This window comes from Trichoplax adhaerens, genomic scaffold (genome assembly GCF_000150275.1).
Source record: "Trichoplax adhaerens TRIADscaffold_7 genomic scaffold, whole genome shotgun sequence".
In the NCBI taxonomy this organism is placed as follows: Eukaryota; Metazoa; Placozoa; class Uniplacotomia; order Trichoplacea; family Trichoplacidae; genus Trichoplax; species Trichoplax adhaerens.
In genome coordinates, this window is record NW_002060949.1 from 2,495,836 (window position 1) to 2,517,038 (window position 21,203).

A 21,203-nucleotide genomic window follows, 5' to 3' on the forward strand; every position below is an offset into this window, starting at 1 on the left:
TACAAACCAAACTCACTACAGTACTTTACACTGTACAGTGTACAGTACAGTACAAGCTTTCGGGGGGTGACAAAATTGGGTTTGTACAGTACAAACCCAATTGTCACCCCCTGAGTAGAGTAGAGTACAGCAGAGTACTGTAGAGTACTGTACATGTACAGTACAGTACTGTAGAAGAGTAGAGTAGAGTAGAATAGAGTACAGAAGAGTACAGTACAGTACTGTACAGTACAGTACTGTAGAGTAACAGTACAGTACTGTAGAGTACAGTACAAACCAAACTCGCTACAGTACATACTTTCAGGGGGTGATTTTCGGATCGGATTTCGGATTTTATGTAGCACTTTCAATCGGATTAAATGTTTAGTCGTAGTGGGGTTACAATACACTACCCCTGAGTAGAGTACAGTACAGTACAGTAGAGTACAGTACAGTACAAACCAAACTCGCTACAGTACATACTTTCAGGGGGTGACAATTGGGTTTGTACAGTATAAACCCAATTGTCACCCCCTGAGAAGAGTAGAGTAGAGTAGAGTACAGTACAGTACAGTACAAACCAAACTCGCTACAGTACATACTTTCAGGGGTGACAATTGGGTTTGTAAGGGTTGTACAGATAACTGGAACGAAAAGCCGTATGGGTTGAAGCTTTCGCTTTTTTTTCTCTTGCCATACTGTATCAGATCTGGTACGGATGCAACAGCAACCGCTATAGGCCACAGTGTATCAGTTAGACCTGCCGTCAGTAGCCACAATGGTGGATAGGATTGCATCCGTAGCAAGAACCAAGGCCCACCGTCACTGGCGTACTACGCTTGCGCGAAGGACAGGAAATCAACCGATTACAGTACTGTACTTGCGATCCGTGGCGTTGGAGTTGGATATTTGATGCCTTGTTGAAAATCGACAATCGACCATTTTGATGGCAACTCGGGCAGAAAGGGATAAGAAAAAGCAAAATGAACAGCACCATCGAATATTAACGGACTTGTTACGCGAACAGTGCAATAAAATATGCGCTGATTGTGAAGCGAAAGGTAAAAAAACAGATCTATTTTTATACATGGAGTTGTGCTAATGGATAGACATACGCGCACTATAGACTGAGGTGCAACTTGTATAGTAGAGTGACTGGCTTCTCCTCGCTGATACAGACTGTAGTTCAACTGCTAGCCGTCAAGTTGGAATGATTCAGTGAAATATTGCATATCGAAATAAGTGTAAATTATACAAGAATCAACCATCCTAGACATTATTCCACATTGCTGGATACTTTGGTTGATCCTAGTCAATGATCGTAGCATCTATTTATGTCAAGATAGCAATGCAGGAGTAGTTTTACACTGAAAATAAACTGTCCATCCTTTCTGACTTGGAGAACAGTACCAGTACTCGCGTCATACCAATGTATCATACGAGTGGATAGCCTAATGAATTATAGACGCACAGTAGACTGTATATAACCATTTATGAACAAATGGTTTTTAGAATGATCAAGTTAATCGCAATTTTCATCTCTACAACTTTAGTTAATGTACAGTTGATCTTTTCATTGACCATTTAACCGTCCTTTCGTACAACACTTCCTCAGTGGATTTGTCTGATTTTTGAACTTACTGCTGTTATAATGACTGTAAGCATTGACTGTATACGACTTGGCGTCAATATCATAGCCCTATATGGACTTGACGATACTTTCGATACATTCTGACAAAGTGGATCGTTTTTACTTTCTTAAAATTGCTCGAAGAAACTTGATTCATCTACTGATGACGATGAGTCAAAAGTCAAGGCTCAAAACTGTGAATGATTGCTTGTTCAATCTTAAGCTGAATGAATTTCCCATGATAGTACAGAATGTTACACCGTGTACGTATGGTACGACCACCATAGAGTTTACCGTAGGATCGCTCTGATCGAGATCGATTGGCAGGTGTCACAATCTTGCGCTTTTTCGGACTAGCTAATCAATGGATGAAATCAATTTATTGTCGGTTAAAATTGACTATAGAATTGGTATCGACCAATGTAGTCCATGGATTAGCTCGACTACAGTACATTATTAGTAATTGATCATGGATCGATCGATTATAAACATCATGACAAGTACAGTAAAATAGAAACTTGTCGAGAAGGAGTATAGGCTGTGAACAACATCCTTCCAGTTCAAGAATCATCCAATCTAACACTGCATTGCGGTGGACGATTACCACTGTACGCGTATGCATTTCTTTCATAAGTATCGTTCGTTTGTTTTTGTTTTACACGAATAGAAAGATACGATACTGCAGCCATGGTACAGCGTAATACGTGTGCAAGCTAGAAGAGTGTAGTACTAGCTAGTATCTACTACAGTGATACTAATGTACATCTATCGACGTGTACAAGCTTGAAAAATTGAGCAGATAGTCTGCATAATTCGTTTACTCGATAACACCAAGGCTATCTCAAATAGTGGATAATTCTTTATTTTTAAAGTAATGATTTTTACTTATAGCAGGATCAAGCAGAGCACTCATATCTTACTATTGTAATTAACATTACATAAATGAATTACAATCCTTTCAAAAAGTGCTAACGATGTGAAATTCGAGGAATAATAGAAATATGATGAAACTTGGTAAAATGCATCGTCATGCATTCATCTAGGAATAGTTCCTATCTATAGCAAATGTATTAGTGTTTGGTTAATGTTAACAGCCTTTATAATACACCATCAAAAAACATCGTGTTGGTGTTGTACGCAATACTTGTAGTTCTGCGAATGTACAGAATTATAATAGCTACGTTATTCTTCAACTAAGACTCATTTATACTTTGCTACTAATTATAACTGACTCACGTGACAAAATAACCCAAGAAAATATTTCTCGTACGCGTAAAGTATACTACGAAGATACGGTCAATAATAACAGAATGGTTAAGGAAATGATGATTAAAATATCGGCTGATTAATAATTACTTGTACGAATAATATAATGAATGAATTAATTCAGTTATGATAACTAGTCAATGTAAATTTCCAGCAATTTATTCCTTATATACAGTAGTGTATGTCAAGACGACTGTTGATTGTCAGTTTAAGACGATAGTAAAGTGTAGATTAACTACCTAAATTAAACATTGTACTAATTAACTAATAAGTAACTATAGTTTACGTTATTTTTAAAACGATTCTGATTAAAAATTGATACATTGTTTAATTAGGTCCAAGATGGGCGTCGTGGAATATTGGTGCTTTCATATGTATCCGTTGTGCCGGTATTCATCGTAACCTCGGTGTTCATATTAGCAAGGTGAAATCGGTAAACTTAGATTCATGGACTTCAGAGCAAGTTGCTGTAAGTAGAAAAATTTAGAATATTTTATCACCGCACCTAAAGAGGCTTCTATATTTTTATAATTAACCTACTTACTTTGTTCATCGAAATTTTTAGAATGTAGTTATCTCGTAGTAATAATCTATTTTCTATTTGTTATTATAATACAATATTGAATGAGTGTGATATTCTTACTGGCCATTATCATTCCTAAAATTTCAATTTAGCAGTCTTAAGTATAGAGACAGTTATGCCTAAAACGCAATATTTTAAAGTTGAAATGTTAGATAGGCTTACTACAGTACTTTGTGGCAATATAAATTGTAGTGATTTTCATGGCTAGATCATTCATATTGTCTTCTAACATTTCCCCATACATACATTGTATAGAATATGGTAGAATGGGGTAACAGGCGTGTCAACAGATACTACGAAGCGAATATACCGTCTACGTTCACCCGGCCTTCATCAGACCAGTTGCGTATTATTGTTAATTTTATTTATCAATTAGCTATTTAAATTCATTTTATAAGGTCATCCATATGCATACTGTAAATAAATAATAGAGATGAGTTTAAATGAGACACTAAGTATCGCCAAATTTAGGTAATAGACGCGTATATTTTATTGCAGGGCGGCAGAAAATTTTATCCGCGCAAAATATGTTAGCAAACAGTACGCTGGGCAAAAGTTACCAGAAGAAAATAAACCAAAGGTATCAATGAAAATTGCGCCTTCTGAATAAATATGATACCAGTTACTGTCATTGATCCACCAATGATAATACATTTGCATAATTTTTGCTTGTATTTTTGGTATAGGCTACAAGTAAGACTGGGAAAACTACTAACCAGGTAAACTGACCTTCAGTATCTTATATGTTGTTGTTTAATTTGAGAGCTATTACGGAACCGGCTATTATTCTTTTTTGAGATATCATACTTTGATGAAAATAACAGAGTGTAATAATCTATGAAATTACTTTCTATTGCATTATTTAGAATACTCCAGCTGCTGTAGCGCAACATAAATCACGCCAAAGTTCCTCATCATCATCGTCTTCTGTTCAAGAACGACAATCACCTGCCAAACGAGCAACTCCAGTACAATCTCAGAGTCCTGCCCCTAAGCCGCAGCAACAGTCCGCAATTGCTGATCTTTTGAGCTTAGATACACCAGTTCAGCAAGCACCAGTTCAACAATCTCAAGTAGTAAATGCACCTCCCCAGCAGGTACCTTCTAATACTCAACAGGCAATCCCATCGCAAATACCACAACAGCCTCAAAATCAGCAACAAAATCTAATAAGTGAAGCAGCTTTATTCGGAACAAACGAACAGAAAGCAAGCATTGATAAGGACTCTATTTTATCTCTGTATGGTAAAAATACTCAAACACCAGCCTATGGTGTTCCAGGTAAAATTTCTGTTCTGTTCACTAGCAATGTAACATTATACTGTATTGCTACGACTGTTTTCTACTATAGTAATATAACAATTATTTTATCTTAGGTGGTATAATAATGAGTCGGCCGCAAGTCAGTAATACAAACATGGTACAACAAGGACCTGGTATGATGTATCAAGGTCAAGGTGGAATGCAGCAAATGCAGTATGGTAACAGGATGCAACAATTCCAGCCCATGTCTCAGGGTATGGGTCAAGTAAATCAAATTACACAAGGTATGAATCAAATGTCCGTAACTGGAGGAGCTGGTTTACCAAATCAACAAGCTATGTATAATACCCCCTCTGGAGGTGGTAACTTTAATATGCCTCAACAAAATCAATTTAATATGATGCGACAGCAACAACCAATGCAACAACAGTTTCAGCAAAATTTTATGGGACAATATCAGCAAAACCCCACTATGCAGCAGGCTCCGCTAATGCAAGGAAATCAGAGACCACAAGTGTACAATCAACAATTTGCAACAAACAACCAGGGTGGTATGTATGCTGGAAATCAGCAAATGACTCAAGGGCAGACTTTAAACAATCAACTATGGAATTAAACTACTATTGCATCGCTATACTATTGCAATGATTGTTGTTACAGTATAAGTCCTTACTATCTTTAGTTAGAGCGAAAGATATTTACTGCATACAATTTTATCATTGTATTATTAGCTTCGTAATAATTAGGTAACATTTGATATCTTCACATGTACCGCCTCATAAGTAATAGGGAATTTTAGGTTTCAATTGCCCGTAGGCTTTAGCTAATGCGAATAAAAATAAGTAGTGTAGCATACCATTACGTATCACGTATTTTGTAAATTGTTATATCTCTTTGTTGATATTCTGGTTGTGTTGTCCATAGTAATCATTTCAATTATTATACATTTATTAGTAAAGAAAAATTTTAGATAGCTCGCCTGCTACTAAAGTATCGTGATTTGAGAATTTTTACACTTTTCGTGATAGCGTGATAGTAGACATTCAGTTGGCTATTCTATTTTCACTGCACAGTGACCGATACTATGTACGATTGTATTTTACGCTTCTTGAATTCCTAAGTATGATATGTTAGACAATTCAAATCTTAAAGAGGTATGTAACTGTAAGCCATCTGCTAAATTCGGTTTTTCTGATTTATTCAACTTGTAACCCATTCATCGTTGCTCAGTTCGTTGTCGATCAACCGATAATACACGATGCAAATCCTACTTGTGAAAAAATAATTGCCATTCAAGATGTACACATGTACAGCATTATATTTTTCATTGTCTTACAAGTCATTGTGCAGTTTATAATAAACTGGACGATGTAGTAGAAAAGGTATACTCTACGTATACAAAACAGTATATCATCTTAAATAAATTTAGCAAGCTACTTCATGTTCTCATGGGATATAATGTTATGTGTACGTTAAATTTTTAAGCTACCGTCATACTATAATTATAGGAAAAAGTTCAGAACGAAACAGTTGATTATTGATGTAACCACATTGTAAGATTCGGAAGATTTAAACATTGTTCATATAAATTTGAACTGATGCATAAAGCGATATGTTGATGAATTCACCCAGTGATTACATCATATGAATATTACTTACAACTGATGAAGGTCCGCGAAAATTACAGTTATAGTTTTAATAAAAACGAGTGGCATACCCATTTCATTTCTACAACCGTAATTAAATATAATTTAATCAAAGCTTGAATATTAATGCAAAACTCGAACTACTCATTCTGTGATCTCTCTGAAGGCGTTCAAGACCAAAGAATCAAACATTTTCATGAGAATTTTATTTCTGAAAGTATCAATATATAATAATAATAATCTATGCTCTTAAAAGAAAACTAATCAGATAAGAGCATAAAAATTAATTATAAATACATATATTTTAGCGGCAATTTATAATCTAATAGTGAATATACTTTTAAAACGTTCATAAGAAATTATTGATTTATGGCTAGAATACGGTAATTGCTAATAGTATAACGGCAAAGAGCAGAGTTAAATATACATTTATGTATGGATGTACGTATATATATACATATCATGGTTTATTAAATTCAAGCTTAACTTTTTTATAAAAATATTCCACGCGCTTTTTACATGGTGTATCTGATAGTTTATGAGACCTCTTGAAAATGCAAGCAGCCGAAAATATACGTTCAGTATTATAAAAGTGTCACCCCTTTGCTATGATTAGTATTAACCATGGACCTTTCCTGTGATATTTGCTCGGCTTTGAAGGCAACTTTTGTCGATTTCTTCTGTTGCCGTCTTACCTAATGGGGAAATAACATGTGGATATTATCGTAATTGAATAGCCGGGGGGTATTAAGATAGCTGCAAAGGCTAACCTTTTTTTGTCCTTTAACTTCCAATTTTCTTCGTCGTTTCTCCTCCTTTGTCTCATTCTTACTTCTGGTAATATTTGTCTTGACTGTTATGATTTAAAAAGGCATATTAAAAGTACTCGTAAGTTAATATTACTAACAATTAATAAAACAAAATCAGTGTCAATAGAGTTAATATCAACAATTTAATTTGCAAACAGTACCTGATACTACTTTCTCTTTAGGTGATTTTCCAGGTAAAACTCCTAATGGTATTCCAGTCTTTTTCGATAATATTATCTGAGGTTTATCAGATATTTTCTAAGTAAATAAAGTTAACCGTTACGGGAATTTATGTTTACATTTTTACAATATGCCATACGCAATATCAAAAAATACCGTACGTTTGCGTTCTTTTTAGGCGGGTTTGCAATTATTTTGGGGTGATTGTAAGCAGTTGAACGGGTTTCTAGTATCGATTCACAATCCCATAGTTCACGTTTTTCTTCAACCTCTACCAATTCAGTTGATTCCTCACTATCTGACTCTGTACTTTCGGTTTCATTGTCATCATCTAGATCGATTTGACTTTCTTCCATTATATCACGTGGTTCGGCGTTAGTTGGCTTTTTTGCATTAAGTGGACGACTTTATATTGTAAATAAAGTAAAAGCAAACTTTTAATCCACTTAGTATGGTTTATAAATTGGCATGTTAATTAATCATACATTTAGGTATGAGCAAGGCTTAATTTTGTCATAGCCAACTTACTATGAATTATCCATTAGAGACACTTGTTCTTCAATTAATCTACTCAAATGTTGTTCAACTAATTCTCGCCTTTCATCACCAGAAATATTATCACCACTATCATCAGGAGCACCGATTTCATTGTCTTCATATTCCTCCAGTATCTGCGAGAAAAGGTTTAAATGCGTCAAATCTGGAACAGCTGCTATTATCAATACTTATTCTATAATAACACTAATAGCGCTAATATTGCAAATTTAAAGTACACATAAAAGAGCTTACGATCTCAATAAGTATACTCGTATATAAAATCAAAGGATTTCTACCTTGTCAAATCTGTCATCTAAATGAGTTAAACCTATAATTATAGATTAAAACACATTCAGGCGGTTATATATTTATTTAGGCCATCGAAAGACTTTTGAAAACATGTATTTTGGCAATGATCAGCTTATTAACAGTATGTCCTAACCTTCTCCTCGTCTTACAACAGATGATGTCAATGATAATCCGGTAAATTGTGAGACGTTATCGTCATCAGCCATGGAATTCATACATTCGTCACTACCAAATGAATCATTTCTGTATCTTGACATATCATTTTCATTATCATCGTATCCCCCTTCGTCCGCGTCATATTCCGCTTCATCTACAACATCGGCCTATTTGTTAAAAAAATAAAGAATTCGATATACGTGTGGTTAGAAAGATGATATAAGTACATGACGTTAATGCTTTTTACAATATAGGATGTTTCTATTTTAAGTTCTAAATGTAATTTACTTTTCGCATGAAATCATCTTCCAATATGTTATCTGGATCATCGAGATCAAGAGCATCATCTAACGCGGCTACAATATCTGGATCCCATTCTGGATGAAGTCCTGTTATAATTTAATGTTTATATATAGTAGGGCAATTTAATGATACATACGCGAATTACGATACTTATTTGATTTATCAAAATATATGACAATGAAAACTCTCACAAGGCCGACTAATAATATCACTAAGTTAGTAATTACGAATAGACTGAATAGTAAAGGCTACGTACTCAGATTATCATTAAGAAGACATTTTCTAACTTCTAGTTACTACCTAGCAATGATATTGTAATCATAAGTTACCTTGCGATTCAAGACCACGATTCAGAAGACCGACATCATCTTCACGTTGCGACGGAAAGGCATTTGCCGGTAACTTTATTTTTGACTAACAGGGTAATGATTAATATTCCAATACGGCATAAGGTTAAATGCACGATATTCATTACAATCTAGCCATTAAATCTACTAGTAATAAGTCAAGCTCAACTAACCTTATTGGAACCGATGTAAACAAAATCAACATTGTCACTTGAGGTTGTGGCTTTATCATGGCGTTCTTTAAGGTGCTGCATGTAGTTGTAATCGTCATCAAAATAGACACCATACTTCTCCTGTTCGTATACCCGAGCTTGATAATCATCCTGTAATAATAAACTTGAGGCATTAAAAACTATTAAGGCAAGATTAGTGCAGTATAGGAATAAATTAATCCATCTATAAAACTTTGATCGATATGCCTTCTAGAATATTGGTCAATAACTAATAGCAATGATCATGTAGCAGGCAGTACTTTAAGTTCTCAACGACATCATTTGACTCACTTATTACTATCATATAGTCAGTATACTACTGATGTATTCAGATTGCTGTAAAGGACGATAATGCAAAATTCAGCTAGTGCTTTTGGTAATCTCATCAACAATTAGAGAATACACTGTACTTTGAGCTTTAACTATAGCAGGCTGCTAAACTGGTCGATCTCATTTGTAAAGATAGTAGTAGGAAATATGCAGCGATCTTGTAGGGTACTACAGGTTGTAATCAACAAGCAGCATGTGCACTTGTGCAGCCTATTTAGAATGCTACTCCTCATATTCGGTCGAGTACAGTACTGCTATTACTAGATATAATTCTGCCAAATTCACTTTCGCCTCCAGATACAAAGAATCTACTGTACTGTAGTCAATACTTTAAGTAAATATGTTACTTGTATTGATTGATAGTGGAGATTGCTATACGAGTATATTATCATCCTATGGGCCTTCGCTGTATTTAAGTTTGGTGCATGTAATATTCAAATTCGATTCGATATAGTGTCGATGATCATGTTACTAGAACGCCGAGTTACCTCCTCCATCTTTGGCTGTCTTGTTTCTTCATTCTTGTCTGTATCAAACGGGTGTAAAACATATTGCGGTGCTTGATCATCGGCAATAAGTGGATCTCGCTGACTTCGATGAACAAGTTGGAATCGATAACCTTCTTTCTTGCCAATAAATGGCTTCTTCTTGCGACCCTATTTGAAATGATCGACATTTTGTTATGTCCTTCGATTACGCTTGTACATTCGACGCTTACAGTATATACCGGATAAAAGTTGCTACACTTGGAAAAGTACAATCGCATAGTATTCTACTTGGATATCAAGTCATCTATCTTAGATATACATACCATATTGAACTTTTATAAAGTCTACAATTCTCTAAATCCCTTCAAAATCGACAACAAGGTGGAAAGTTAATTTCTCCGCATGCGATCCAAGCTGAAGTTTATTTTGTACAGTACAGTACCCACCGTCACCTCACAATTAATCACGTCATCCACGTCTGTAACAACAGTACGGGTGACGGTAATGAGGAGTCCGTCAATCGTGGATTGCATCTGTAACTCGGTTAGGCTGACTCGCATAAAATGTCACGTGGTCTTATGCTGGACTTCAATGTGGCCGCAGAATGCCCAAATCTTCAGTACGGTGCTTTACAGTATAACAACTCAAACATGACTTTGCTCTTGAGTTCGTTTGGTATAACTAGGCATCTGGAATGACTCATCCATCAGCTACAGTACTACGTACTGTCAGGTTCTACAGTACCTTAAAACAGACGACTGTCAACAGTACTGTACACTGTACAGTATTAGTACAGTTACAGTACGATAGTTACAGTACAGTACTGTACGCGAGAAGGCTAGTCAGCTCATAGCAGGGATATCTACTGTACACTGTACAGTATACAGTTTGAGCCAGCTAGGCAAAGGCAAAAGGATCAAATCGAAGGCTGCCAGACCTGAGCACAAGAGCACGTGGAGAAGAGATTAGTCTTCCCTTTGGCGTTGATAGTGGCATCGAGAGCATGACAAGTGCGATTATTCAGCACTTGTCGATGTAAAGAGAGTAGATAAAGGACGACTTAAACTTTTAAATCAACAAACTCCAAATACAGAAGAGAACATGCTTGATTTTTCGCCGTTTTCGATTGGAGAAAGTTGAGAAACACAGATGGGAGGATCTGCACCATGTTGGTAAGCTTCGGATAAAAGTAGATTACAGATACTGAATTTAGTATCGGCTATTACAAATAGACATGCAAAAGTCATCATACTGGCCTGACACTTACTAGGATGAGAAGAAAAATAAAATATAACTTTCGTTCTTCTGAATCGAATGATTGTAATTCTTAATTCTGATACTTGAGCTTCACAAGGCTATTGCTAAAAATGGCTGTTTTTATTACCAGTATGGTAGCTATGACACACTCTTCAATTGCATGCTCATGATATTGAATTAATGATCGTAATCGTTTATCTATTGTCGGACTGATGATTTGGAATCCTACGGTAGCAATCACCTGAAGAATAAAGATATCATGGTCTTGTCATCGCTGTTTAATGGATAAACTACTCTTATACTACCAACCTATCAACCTGCCAGAAAAACAAGATTGCCCTGCTCTCACATGTCAGATGGCATGACATCGTAGCAAGAGTAAATAATGCGGCACAGTATCGACTGAAGATAGGAATGGGATGGACGATGCACTATACGTCAACATCAAGTTTCTTTCTTTGATTAAGAAAATTTTGGGTAAATTGATTGTTATATACTTTTACAGTATACTCGTATACTCATAGCCAATCTATCTAGAATTATAATTCTACCGTAGTTATAAACCCGTTCGTAAAAAACATGTATTACTAGTTATTGTAGTTTGTTTCATAATACAGTACTGTATATCGTTGCTATGATGCAAATGAATTTCTTCACCTGAAGATCACCGTGTCGATTAATAATCGAGCTTTTTAAAACTGAGCAACGTCGACATTATACATCTACTACGTCAAAAGTGTCAGACTGAAATTACTGGTATGGCTAAAATGTAAATGTATTAATTGCCTATATTTCTCTATATTCAACTTTGCTATCATCAGTTAAAAATTACTAAAATGGGTAGGACGTATCCGTACACGCAACACTGTCCAGCCATTAAAAAAATGGTAAGTCTACTGCTTTAAATTATTAAAATTAGAGTGAAAACTTTTGGTCAAGCTTCATTGATGACATACAGTATATATTAGACAGAATGCTATATGACGATTATTTAAGTCTCTGACGAAGCTTAGCAGTAAATATATCCAACATCCCAAATGACGGGCCATTGATAACTTTTTACTACTGAATTTTATCCTATAATATACCTGTTTTTATAATTGTTTGCAGGCTGTAAACGACTGGGCGATTGCGAATGATTTAAAAGCAAGTACAAGTAGCCTTATGATGGTACGTGATACAGTACTCGTTGAACTATTTTAGATAAAATCTAAACATATATATATATATATATCAATATTGTATTAGTTATTTCTGAATGTACAGCTTCGTATAGTGTTATCAAAGTGAGTGGCTGATGATTTAGCTTTGGTACTGGGCACGGAGTTGATTTACAACTTGTATCCAGTATCACACTAGTTACATTGAATCGTATCAATGGTGAAATTTCGCTAGGGGCCATCTGACACTATCCGTACATTCAATGAATACATTAATGCTTTAGAATTTTGTGTATAAAAGCAATTAACGTACTGCGTGTTTTTAGAAAATTGGAAATATGGCGTTCCTCGAGCGCGCTGAGACTCTTTCGAAAATGAAAATTCAGTTATGTGATTGAGAGCACTCTGGACTTGTAACTTGATCACCTGTACCTCGGAGGCTCGGACATCCATATCGATAGTTTACGCCAGCTAATGTGAATTCCTCAAATTTCTTTATAGTTGTCAATAAAACATTTTCTTTATTTCAACAAAACTATTTATTATGGAACTTGTGTGAAATCAGTTAACCAGTTAATGAAAATTAGCCAGAATCACAATGGACACTTATTTAATTTATAGAAGATTTTAATGCATGAAAGCGGATAAAAGTCATCAATTCATAGATTTTGAAGTAGTTCTAGAAATTTAGACTCTAATTAACATCGTCAGCGGCTATATCAAGTCAGCTCATAGTATGCAGCCTATGTATTCAGTAATAAACAGTACTGTAGTTACTTTTTAGATATTCATAAACTCCCAGAATAAATATTCGTAGTATTACCGTACAATATTGTCAATGGCAGTATCAAGGACTACACTAATGTTGAACATACAACCTTTATGCATTGATGTTAAACTTTGTTCCTCAAGACTTTGAAACTATCGAATACGGTGAAGTAGAATTTGATTTATTTATTATCATCGCAGCCCGAAATGATGTAAATTTTATAGTCAATACAGTAGTAAGAAAATGAGATTGCGTTGGTAAAAACACGAAGATCATTGAGACACCGATGCACCAATATCAAATACCAATTTTCCATAAAAACCACCGCTGTCTTAAGCATTCTTTAAGTACAATCGTCGGTTATTCTGCCTTAAAGTTAAAAGAGGTAAAATGCAACCCTGCATGATAGAGGACTTTTTAGAATCATCTCATCGTCTATCGCCGAGATTCGGGCGCGCGGACAGGCAGACACTCAATACTGCCTTCCGTCAAACCCTAGCTAGTACGATGGGCTCTATTATGATTATACTGGACAGTGTAAGGTATACTGTATAATTAGTTATGTAATAATAATAATAACAATTATACAGTAAATTATTATACGCTCAATCCGAGCGGAAGAAGAAATCTACAATCTAAATAGTTCAATCAGTCCATGTTCAAGGCTAAAAATTGTGTCTATATTTTAGTGTTCTAACTTGTCATTAGTTACTGATTACCATTACATAAGCGTATGTACAGTATAATATAATAGAGAAAAGTAAGATGTCACTAAAGAGTTCCGATGAATGCTAATTATGCAGATATCATAAAGCAAAGAAGATAATTCATGATCATTATCTATGGACAGATCAGAATTATGCGATAGAGGTATTGTACGCGTATATAGTAGAGATTAACAATATAGTCGTCATTGGATGAGTTAGTTTTAAAATTTCATGGCAATGATGTTTTGCGTCTACATAGGGTGTAAACTGTGTAGTGAATTAATTTCGTGCATCCGACCTTGCATCCGTAAATCAATCTTATGCCATTTGCTATCATCAGCACAATATTATGGGTAGTGTTGTGTAAAATGTAAATGCTGTTCACTTACTATTTTATAACACTCTATCTTGTTTACAAAATTCAATCTGGACCTATTCACTATATAATTGAATCGATCTCGATTCTCTTCTACTGTAAGGTATTACTAGTTTGCGGTAAACTACTGTACCTTGCATAATAGCACTAACAGTACGAGTAATGGCTTGCCAGAATGGACATAGTAAAATCTGTACCACTAGAAATTAACCTCTGTTCTTGAAACGTACTTGATTTTCGCTAAATTAATACTATACTATTATTATTACGGTAGAAAGCGTAATCAATAAATAGATTTGATAATTCAACTACCAAAGTAAGTAATCAGCAAGGTCATTGACGATCAAATGAGAAGGAAATTATTAATATCAGTGTATGAAAGCAAGTTAAGTAAAGCTTTCTCTACCATGTATCTTTATAACCGACAGATAGTCTATTAACGCCTGCGGTTAATAATGCCAGCGTTGGCTTTATTCACTCTCCGGGCTGCTGCCACTGGATATACAAGTAAGTTTTTATAAAATAAAACACAAATAATTAACATTGGAATAATGGATCTTATTGTTATGATCGCTCAACCGTTAGCTTCCATCTTGACGTAATTTTAGTAATTTAAGATACTATTCTTCCTATGGGATATAAGAAATAACGATCTAGGTAATGCAGGCCAGAGAGTCATAAAAATGAACATTATAAACAAGAATAAAAAAAAAGTATCGTAGAACAAGATACAGTAGTTGAATCATGTAGTAATCACTATATCATCTATGAATAAATAGAATAAATTGAAATAAGAGTGTAGCACAAGCATTTATACTCAAAACACGCTTATAATGCAATGGTGATGATTAAATATATCCGATGATACATGCAGTAGGTTATTTCATACAATTCGGTTTAACAGGGGTAAATCTAAGTTCCTGTGATTCGTATAATCATATTACCATAAAGAAAAAATTCTGCAGGTATTGATGAGACGCTATAGCGCCATAAAATAGTACTAAAATTATCTGCGATTATCGTCAAAGTCCCTTAGGAGATTTATTATTCAGACCGTTACAATTTTCGCGGGTTTGATTAACATGACTTCAAGAAAACATTAAGATAGCACAGGCAATACTGTAAGCTACATTGCTTAAGTGTTGTATCATCATTGCTGAGTTTAAAGATTGCGGACGAGCTGGTGTAAAATTGCATGATTAAAATCTGTGATGAATGTAAACATATGTTAATAAGAATATACATACGTAAATCTAATTTAAATCTTATTGTGCTCGTATACAGCAGTGAGCCACTTAAATCTCCGTTATTTTAAGTGAGGTATTATTATAAAGTCTATTAAAAGCAAAGCTGATCTTATACTGTGCAAAATCGATAACCCAATCGATCTTCCCAAGATATCCGTAGCAATTTCAACATTTTTTTACATCACTACTATCCTATACTTAAATAATATCGTGGACCCATGAACTAAATATTTTTATTAAGACTTTCCAATTGCAAGATTGACTACTTACTTCTTAATTATATTTATTAACAGAGGCACAACGAAAACAGTTTTATGGGCTTCACTCATCTCTGCAATAGGAGGTTTACTCTTTGGCTATGATATTGGTAAAATTTACTTTTCACCTAAATTTAATTTTAATGAAATTTATTACTCACTACACAATTATGCTAGTACGTGTATTTAGCAGCGAGAAGGTAATTCATAAATTTTTCAGTAAACAAGTGGATTGGCTAAATTAAAGTATAGCTTGAAAGCGTAAGATTCCTACCATTACTATTTAAATTTATATGCTCCATATCACTTCATAATTAGGCGTTATTTCCGGAGCTATTTTGCAGCTACAGAAAGTTTTCAATCTTAACTGCATTGAACGCGAGAGAATTGTCGGAGTCATGCTAGCCGGTGCTGTTGGTGGTTCTATTGTCGGAGGTGCAGCAACTTTTATTCTGCAGTTAATGAAATTATGTAGCATCTTTTCCTGTTATCTTATCGTAGTGACATAGACTATAAAACGTCCAAATTACTGCGATTAGCTCTCGCTGTAAGTGAATGATAAACTTGACAACTGCATCTCCCCATTGATAATTTCTAATACGTATCTCGTTCCTTTCTGTAGCGAAAGATCATACGAGCACTAAAGCATTTGCAATCTAGTTATGGTGTCTCCTAGTCTTAGTATACAGTTTACGGCACATGATTTATCTATTTTGTTCCTAGATAAAGATTGATATGCGTACAGTATATTTGACACTAAATAATGGAATAGATTCATTTTACGATTTGGAAAGCGTCATCTTGCATGAATAGAATTTTCGTTTTTTCGTCGATTTTTTGACGACCCTGTTCGAAAAGCGTTACGTCGAATTGTATAATTCAATATGTGACAGCTTTCTTGTGACAAGCATTATAATTTATGTAATTTTACTGTAAAATCTCTATACTTATTATTACTGTGTATTCAAGTTAGAAACGATATCCTTTTACAATCTAGAATGTAACCTCTAATACTGTCTAAAATTCTTTTGCTGACATAGGTTATATGATCGATAAATTAGGACGCTGGACATCGATATTATTAAATTCAATTGTATTTATAATTGGTGCGTTGGTGATGAGTCTAGCCCATAATTATGCTACTCTGGTACGAAAAAAATTTAATTACTCCACCTCTTCTTTTTCCTCGCCTGTTAGGGTTCAACGCTTATTTGTAAAAACTGTTCTTTGCATATATAATGAATCACATTCATCATTATTATAACAGATTGTTGGCCGCATTCTCATCGGATTTGCTGTGGCTATCTCAGCCATGGCAGAATGTGTATACATAGCAGAAATTGCTCCTAGTGTAAGCACAATAATAATAGTACATTTTTCTTACAGTGGCTTCTATTATACATTTAAACTTGCTCCTTTGATTATATTATTAGAACCGACGTGGAAGCTTAATTACTCTCAATGAGTTATTCATTACTTTGGGATTACTTTTGGCGTATTTAATCAACTATATTTTCATTGATGTGGCCAATGGATGGTAAGAAAACTCAATATTTCTAAAACCATGCTTATAATTAATTATTAATTAATTTTACTAACTAACGTACCGCATTTGTTCATGTGTTCATTACTGTAGCGATCATGTACTATGTTTTTTTCTAGTAACTATTAATTGCTGTACATATATTAACTAAAGCATACCGGCAGTTTTATTATCTATAGTATATAACGGTAGCATAGGATAAATAATTCTCATCAATAGCGAAAGTCAAAAGCTTCATACAACTTGAACTACAGTATGTATAGGTTTTGTTAAGGGTATAATTATAAATAATGCTAGAATTATCTTGAAGAGGTAGTTTGTTTTTGAGCTTTAAATTAACAATTTTATTCTCTATTTCGATATCTTCTTGGCATTTAAGCCATCTAACCTTACAACAACTATGAATTACAAACTTTTAGGCGATTTATGTTTGGTTTATCCGCACTACCGGCTGTCTTTTTGGCTGTTTCCACATATTTTTTGCCAAACAGCCCACGCTGGCTTTTGACCCGTGGAAGAGAAAGAGATGTAAGTTATTATGTTTTCAAGTAGCATACTAGGCATATATGTTCAAAAACTATAATTAACAAAAATTCATGCCTCTAACAGGCTCTTACGACACTACAAAAAATTAGAGAAACAAATGATGTTACAACAGAATTTCAACTAATAAAGGAAAGTCTGTCCGCGGAAAATGCAAGTATTGCTACTACAAGATCAAAAAAATCTTTCCGAAATAGTGCTTATCTGGCAGTTTGTGCTGACATGATGTTGTTTATTATTATCAATGCAGTCTTACACCTTTCGAAGTTTGTTTAGCTCTCAAGGCAAACTACGTAAACGACTTGGGATTGTGGTATTACTGGCATTATTTCAGCAGGTATAGCTATATTTTCTTATATTACGATGTGTCACCAGCAATTTTAATGCATATTTTTCGATAATTGTCCTCACGAGAATTAAAATTTTCGTGTGATCCGTGATGAGCATACTTTAAGGCCTTACTACATAAACTTCACAGCTTACAGGCCAACCAAATATATTATACTACGCTCCCACAATCTTTAAATCTATTGGATTCTCGAATGGTTCTGATGCTACACTTGCCACCGTTGGCTTAGGGATGATCAAGGTAATAATCCATCTCTTATTTATCAGTTAAAGATTTTACCTTTAGGGATATGACAAACTGTAGCATACTCACATTTTGGGCTTTATTACTAGACGATTTTCACATTTATCGTACTGCTTGGAATAGACAAAATAGGTAAGATTTACTCCTAGACTAAGTTAAGGAAGGTACGGTATCTCTGGTCTGCCTTTAATTATCTTACTATTTTATCTAAGGACGTAGAACCGCCTTAATTGTTGGTTCTTCTGCTATTGCTATAAGCTTAATTGTATTGGGAATTGTATCGAGTTCTTATCCCAACATTCAGAAGCCATGTTCTCTTAATGCATCCAGCAATTATTTCATACTACAAGGTTGCAAGTTATATATTAAGCTTTGACAATTGTTAGCAATAACACTTTATCTAAGTAATATTTAAATCATATCAGGTAATGGATCGACTTCAGATGGTAATGCGACCTTGGTGGTTAAAATTATGTCGTTTACATCCTTATTAGCTTTTGTAGCTGCGTATGCTTTTGGATTCGGACCAGGCAACTATCTCATTACCTTTAATTGTTATCATAGTTTGAGTCATACCACTTAATATATACCTTTATGCTATTTCGTAATTTACTTTAGTGACTTGGATCTTGATTAGCGAGTTATTTCCTCCCGGGATTAAAGGACGCGCTTCTTCAGTCGCAAGTTTAACCAATTGGCTAACCAATTTTTTAATATCTTTCACTTTCTTGGATCTGTCAGGTAATGGTGCATACATAGTGATAGATCTTGCATAAATAAGTCTAAATTGCAACACAAATTATCCAACACGAATTAATTATTGGCCATAAGTTATTTACTAATCGTAATTTGCATAAAAATTTTTAAATTAATTATACCCGAAATCTCATCGTGTGAAATGTTGGCCTTAAATTATCTACAAACGCTAATTTGTATAAACTTGCTTTCGCTTCACTAATTACCCTCCAAAATACTGATAGTAACAGATATTATATATTTAATACAGATTCCATAGGACTTTCCGCTTTATTCTTCATATATGGCGGAATTAGCTTTATTTCTGTTGGCTTTATCGTTTCTCAAGTACCTGAAACCAAAAGAAAGACACTAGAGGAAATATCTACCGATATGACAGCTCCCCATACGATTTCATTTCCATGCTATTGGAGAAAAGGACATGCTGGTCGGCTTCCGCTAGGAAATGAAATTTTGCTTCAGCACTCTTCATCGTTTGAAAAATACGCTCATTATGAGCCACCTAGCGGTACTCTTGAACTACCCGAATCTCCAACATCTCCATCCCCTAACCCTATCAATGACAGCCATTTCGCATAAAATAAAATAAATTATTTCTCTAGGAATTAAGGACAAAAAGGCTAATATGAAAGATTGGGTTAATTAGCATTATACTAAATTTATTGCATTTTTGTGATCGCTTCTACTAGGGCATTTTATAAGGCACATCAGGAAAAAAATACTTCCCTGTATATTTATTGCATATTTATTAATCCCTTGTGTATTATACACGTAAATACATATAGCATTCAAGGATTCATCGACAAGAAAAACACCTTTTGATGTAATTGCTCAAAATTCTATTCATTTATCGAACTTGATGTTAAACATATTTATGAAGATGTATGTGCATAGTAGTTTATTCAATTAATGGGCGAACTATTTTGTGATCATATCGCTGAAATACGCGTGTAGCAGGAAACACTGTGATAAAATTAAAACAAATCGTCCTATGGACTAATATCGTATATACATCTACTTAAATAAATATTAGAGCTTATAATCGTTAGCTCTACTATTTTGTTTGCTCCGCATTTTGATGTACCCAATACATATTACAGTCACTATAATGCTGTATGGTAAGACAGTCCTTTCACTCAGTGATATCGTACTCTATTGCCAGCGGCAAGGTGGGGCAGTCTCTCCATTCTTCACTCTACAGAAAATGATAATATTATACTACAACATTGAAGCACTGGCTTGAATTGTTTATTCTCGTAATTTGTATTGAATTCAACAACACTTGTATTCTCTCTTATTTCTTGATCTGCTAATTAAATTAACGTAATGTACGTTAATCCAGCTAGAAGGTACCTTGGCATTAAAATATTGTCATCTCAAATTACTTTCATCTTTCAACATTTTATCCAAGATGATTTAAGGATACTTCCTCTCCTTCCCCTGGATAAAAAATAGACTGGTTTGATCGGTCTACTTTTGTCAATTATGCACCCTAAAAAAATGTCAATGAAACTAAACGTCTATCATGGAAATAATATTAGATCAGCACAGTGAAGTAATCTTATAGCAGTAACACTTCTTTCATGCTAAAACACTATGCAAAATATCTTGTTGATGTTGCCTGGTCTAGGCGAGCAGCGATGAACTTTTCTAGCCAGAATAACCTTAAACTACAACATGCTAACATTCTACTGCATCTAAGGTAATACGCACGTAGTCCATACGTATTACGTTCAATAAACGTTTCAACACCTATTGGCAACACAGTATTGTCGTCGACTGTATACAGTACAATAGATTGAGTGAAGTACAGTACAATGGATTGAGTGAACCAAATTGTTACTATTCACTTATTTTACCGTCAAATGGAACGAAGTAAAACAAAAGGAAGAGCGACTGACACCAACTAGATATTCACTCGTTGGGTCTTTTGTTAGATTGCAACATATTATCTATAA

General features: G+C 34.5%; 3 protein-coding genes across 3 annotated transcripts; 2 read left to right on the forward strand and 1 right to left on the reverse strand.

Annotated features, from left to right (window-relative positions):
• Positions 1–925: 925 nt before the first annotated feature.
• On the forward strand, positions 926–5,337 carry TRIADDRAFT_58066 (uncharacterized protein; the record flags this gene model as incomplete). The annotated part of the gene is made up of 8 exons (XM_002113989.1): positions 926–1,040; positions 3,211–3,344; positions 3,714–3,775; positions 3,957–4,038; positions 4,145–4,177; positions 4,325–4,531; positions 4,577–4,739; positions 4,835–5,337. 8 exons carry the CDS (start codon positions 926–928, stop codon positions 5,335–5,337), a joined length of 1,299 nt encoding a protein of 432 aa, XP_002114025.1.
• A 1,614-nt stretch (positions 5,338–6,951) lies between these two features.
• Positions 6,952–11,663, reverse strand: TRIADDRAFT_58067 (uncharacterized protein; the record flags this gene model as incomplete). The annotated part of the gene is made up of 13 exons (XM_002114314.1): positions 6,952–7,062; positions 7,138–7,220; positions 7,338–7,434; positions 7,518–7,761; positions 7,885–8,027; positions 8,190–8,221; positions 8,336–8,525; positions 8,647–8,747; positions 8,991–9,075; positions 9,182–9,331; positions 10,039–10,206; positions 11,423–11,536; positions 11,613–11,663. 13 exons carry the CDS (start codon positions 11,661–11,663, stop codon positions 6,952–6,954), a joined length of 1,569 nt encoding a protein of 522 aa, XP_002114350.1.
• A 3,099-nt stretch (positions 11,664–14,762) lies between these two features.
• On the forward strand, positions 14,763–19,824 carry TRIADDRAFT_58068 (uncharacterized protein; the record flags this gene model as incomplete). Its single annotated transcript, XM_002113990.1, has 14 exons — positions 14,763–14,814; positions 15,212–15,272; positions 15,848–15,987; positions 16,130–16,246; positions 16,852–16,958; positions 17,079–17,162; positions 17,245–17,348; positions 17,774–17,882; positions 17,964–18,107; positions 18,148–18,234; positions 18,376–18,486; positions 18,579–18,621; positions 19,108–19,230; positions 19,496–19,824. The coding sequence occupies 14 exons, from the start codon at positions 14,763–14,765 to the stop codon at positions 19,822–19,824; spliced, it is 1,611 nt and encodes a 536-aa protein (XP_002114026.1).
• Between the last annotated feature and the right edge of the window lie 1,379 nt (positions 19,825–21,203).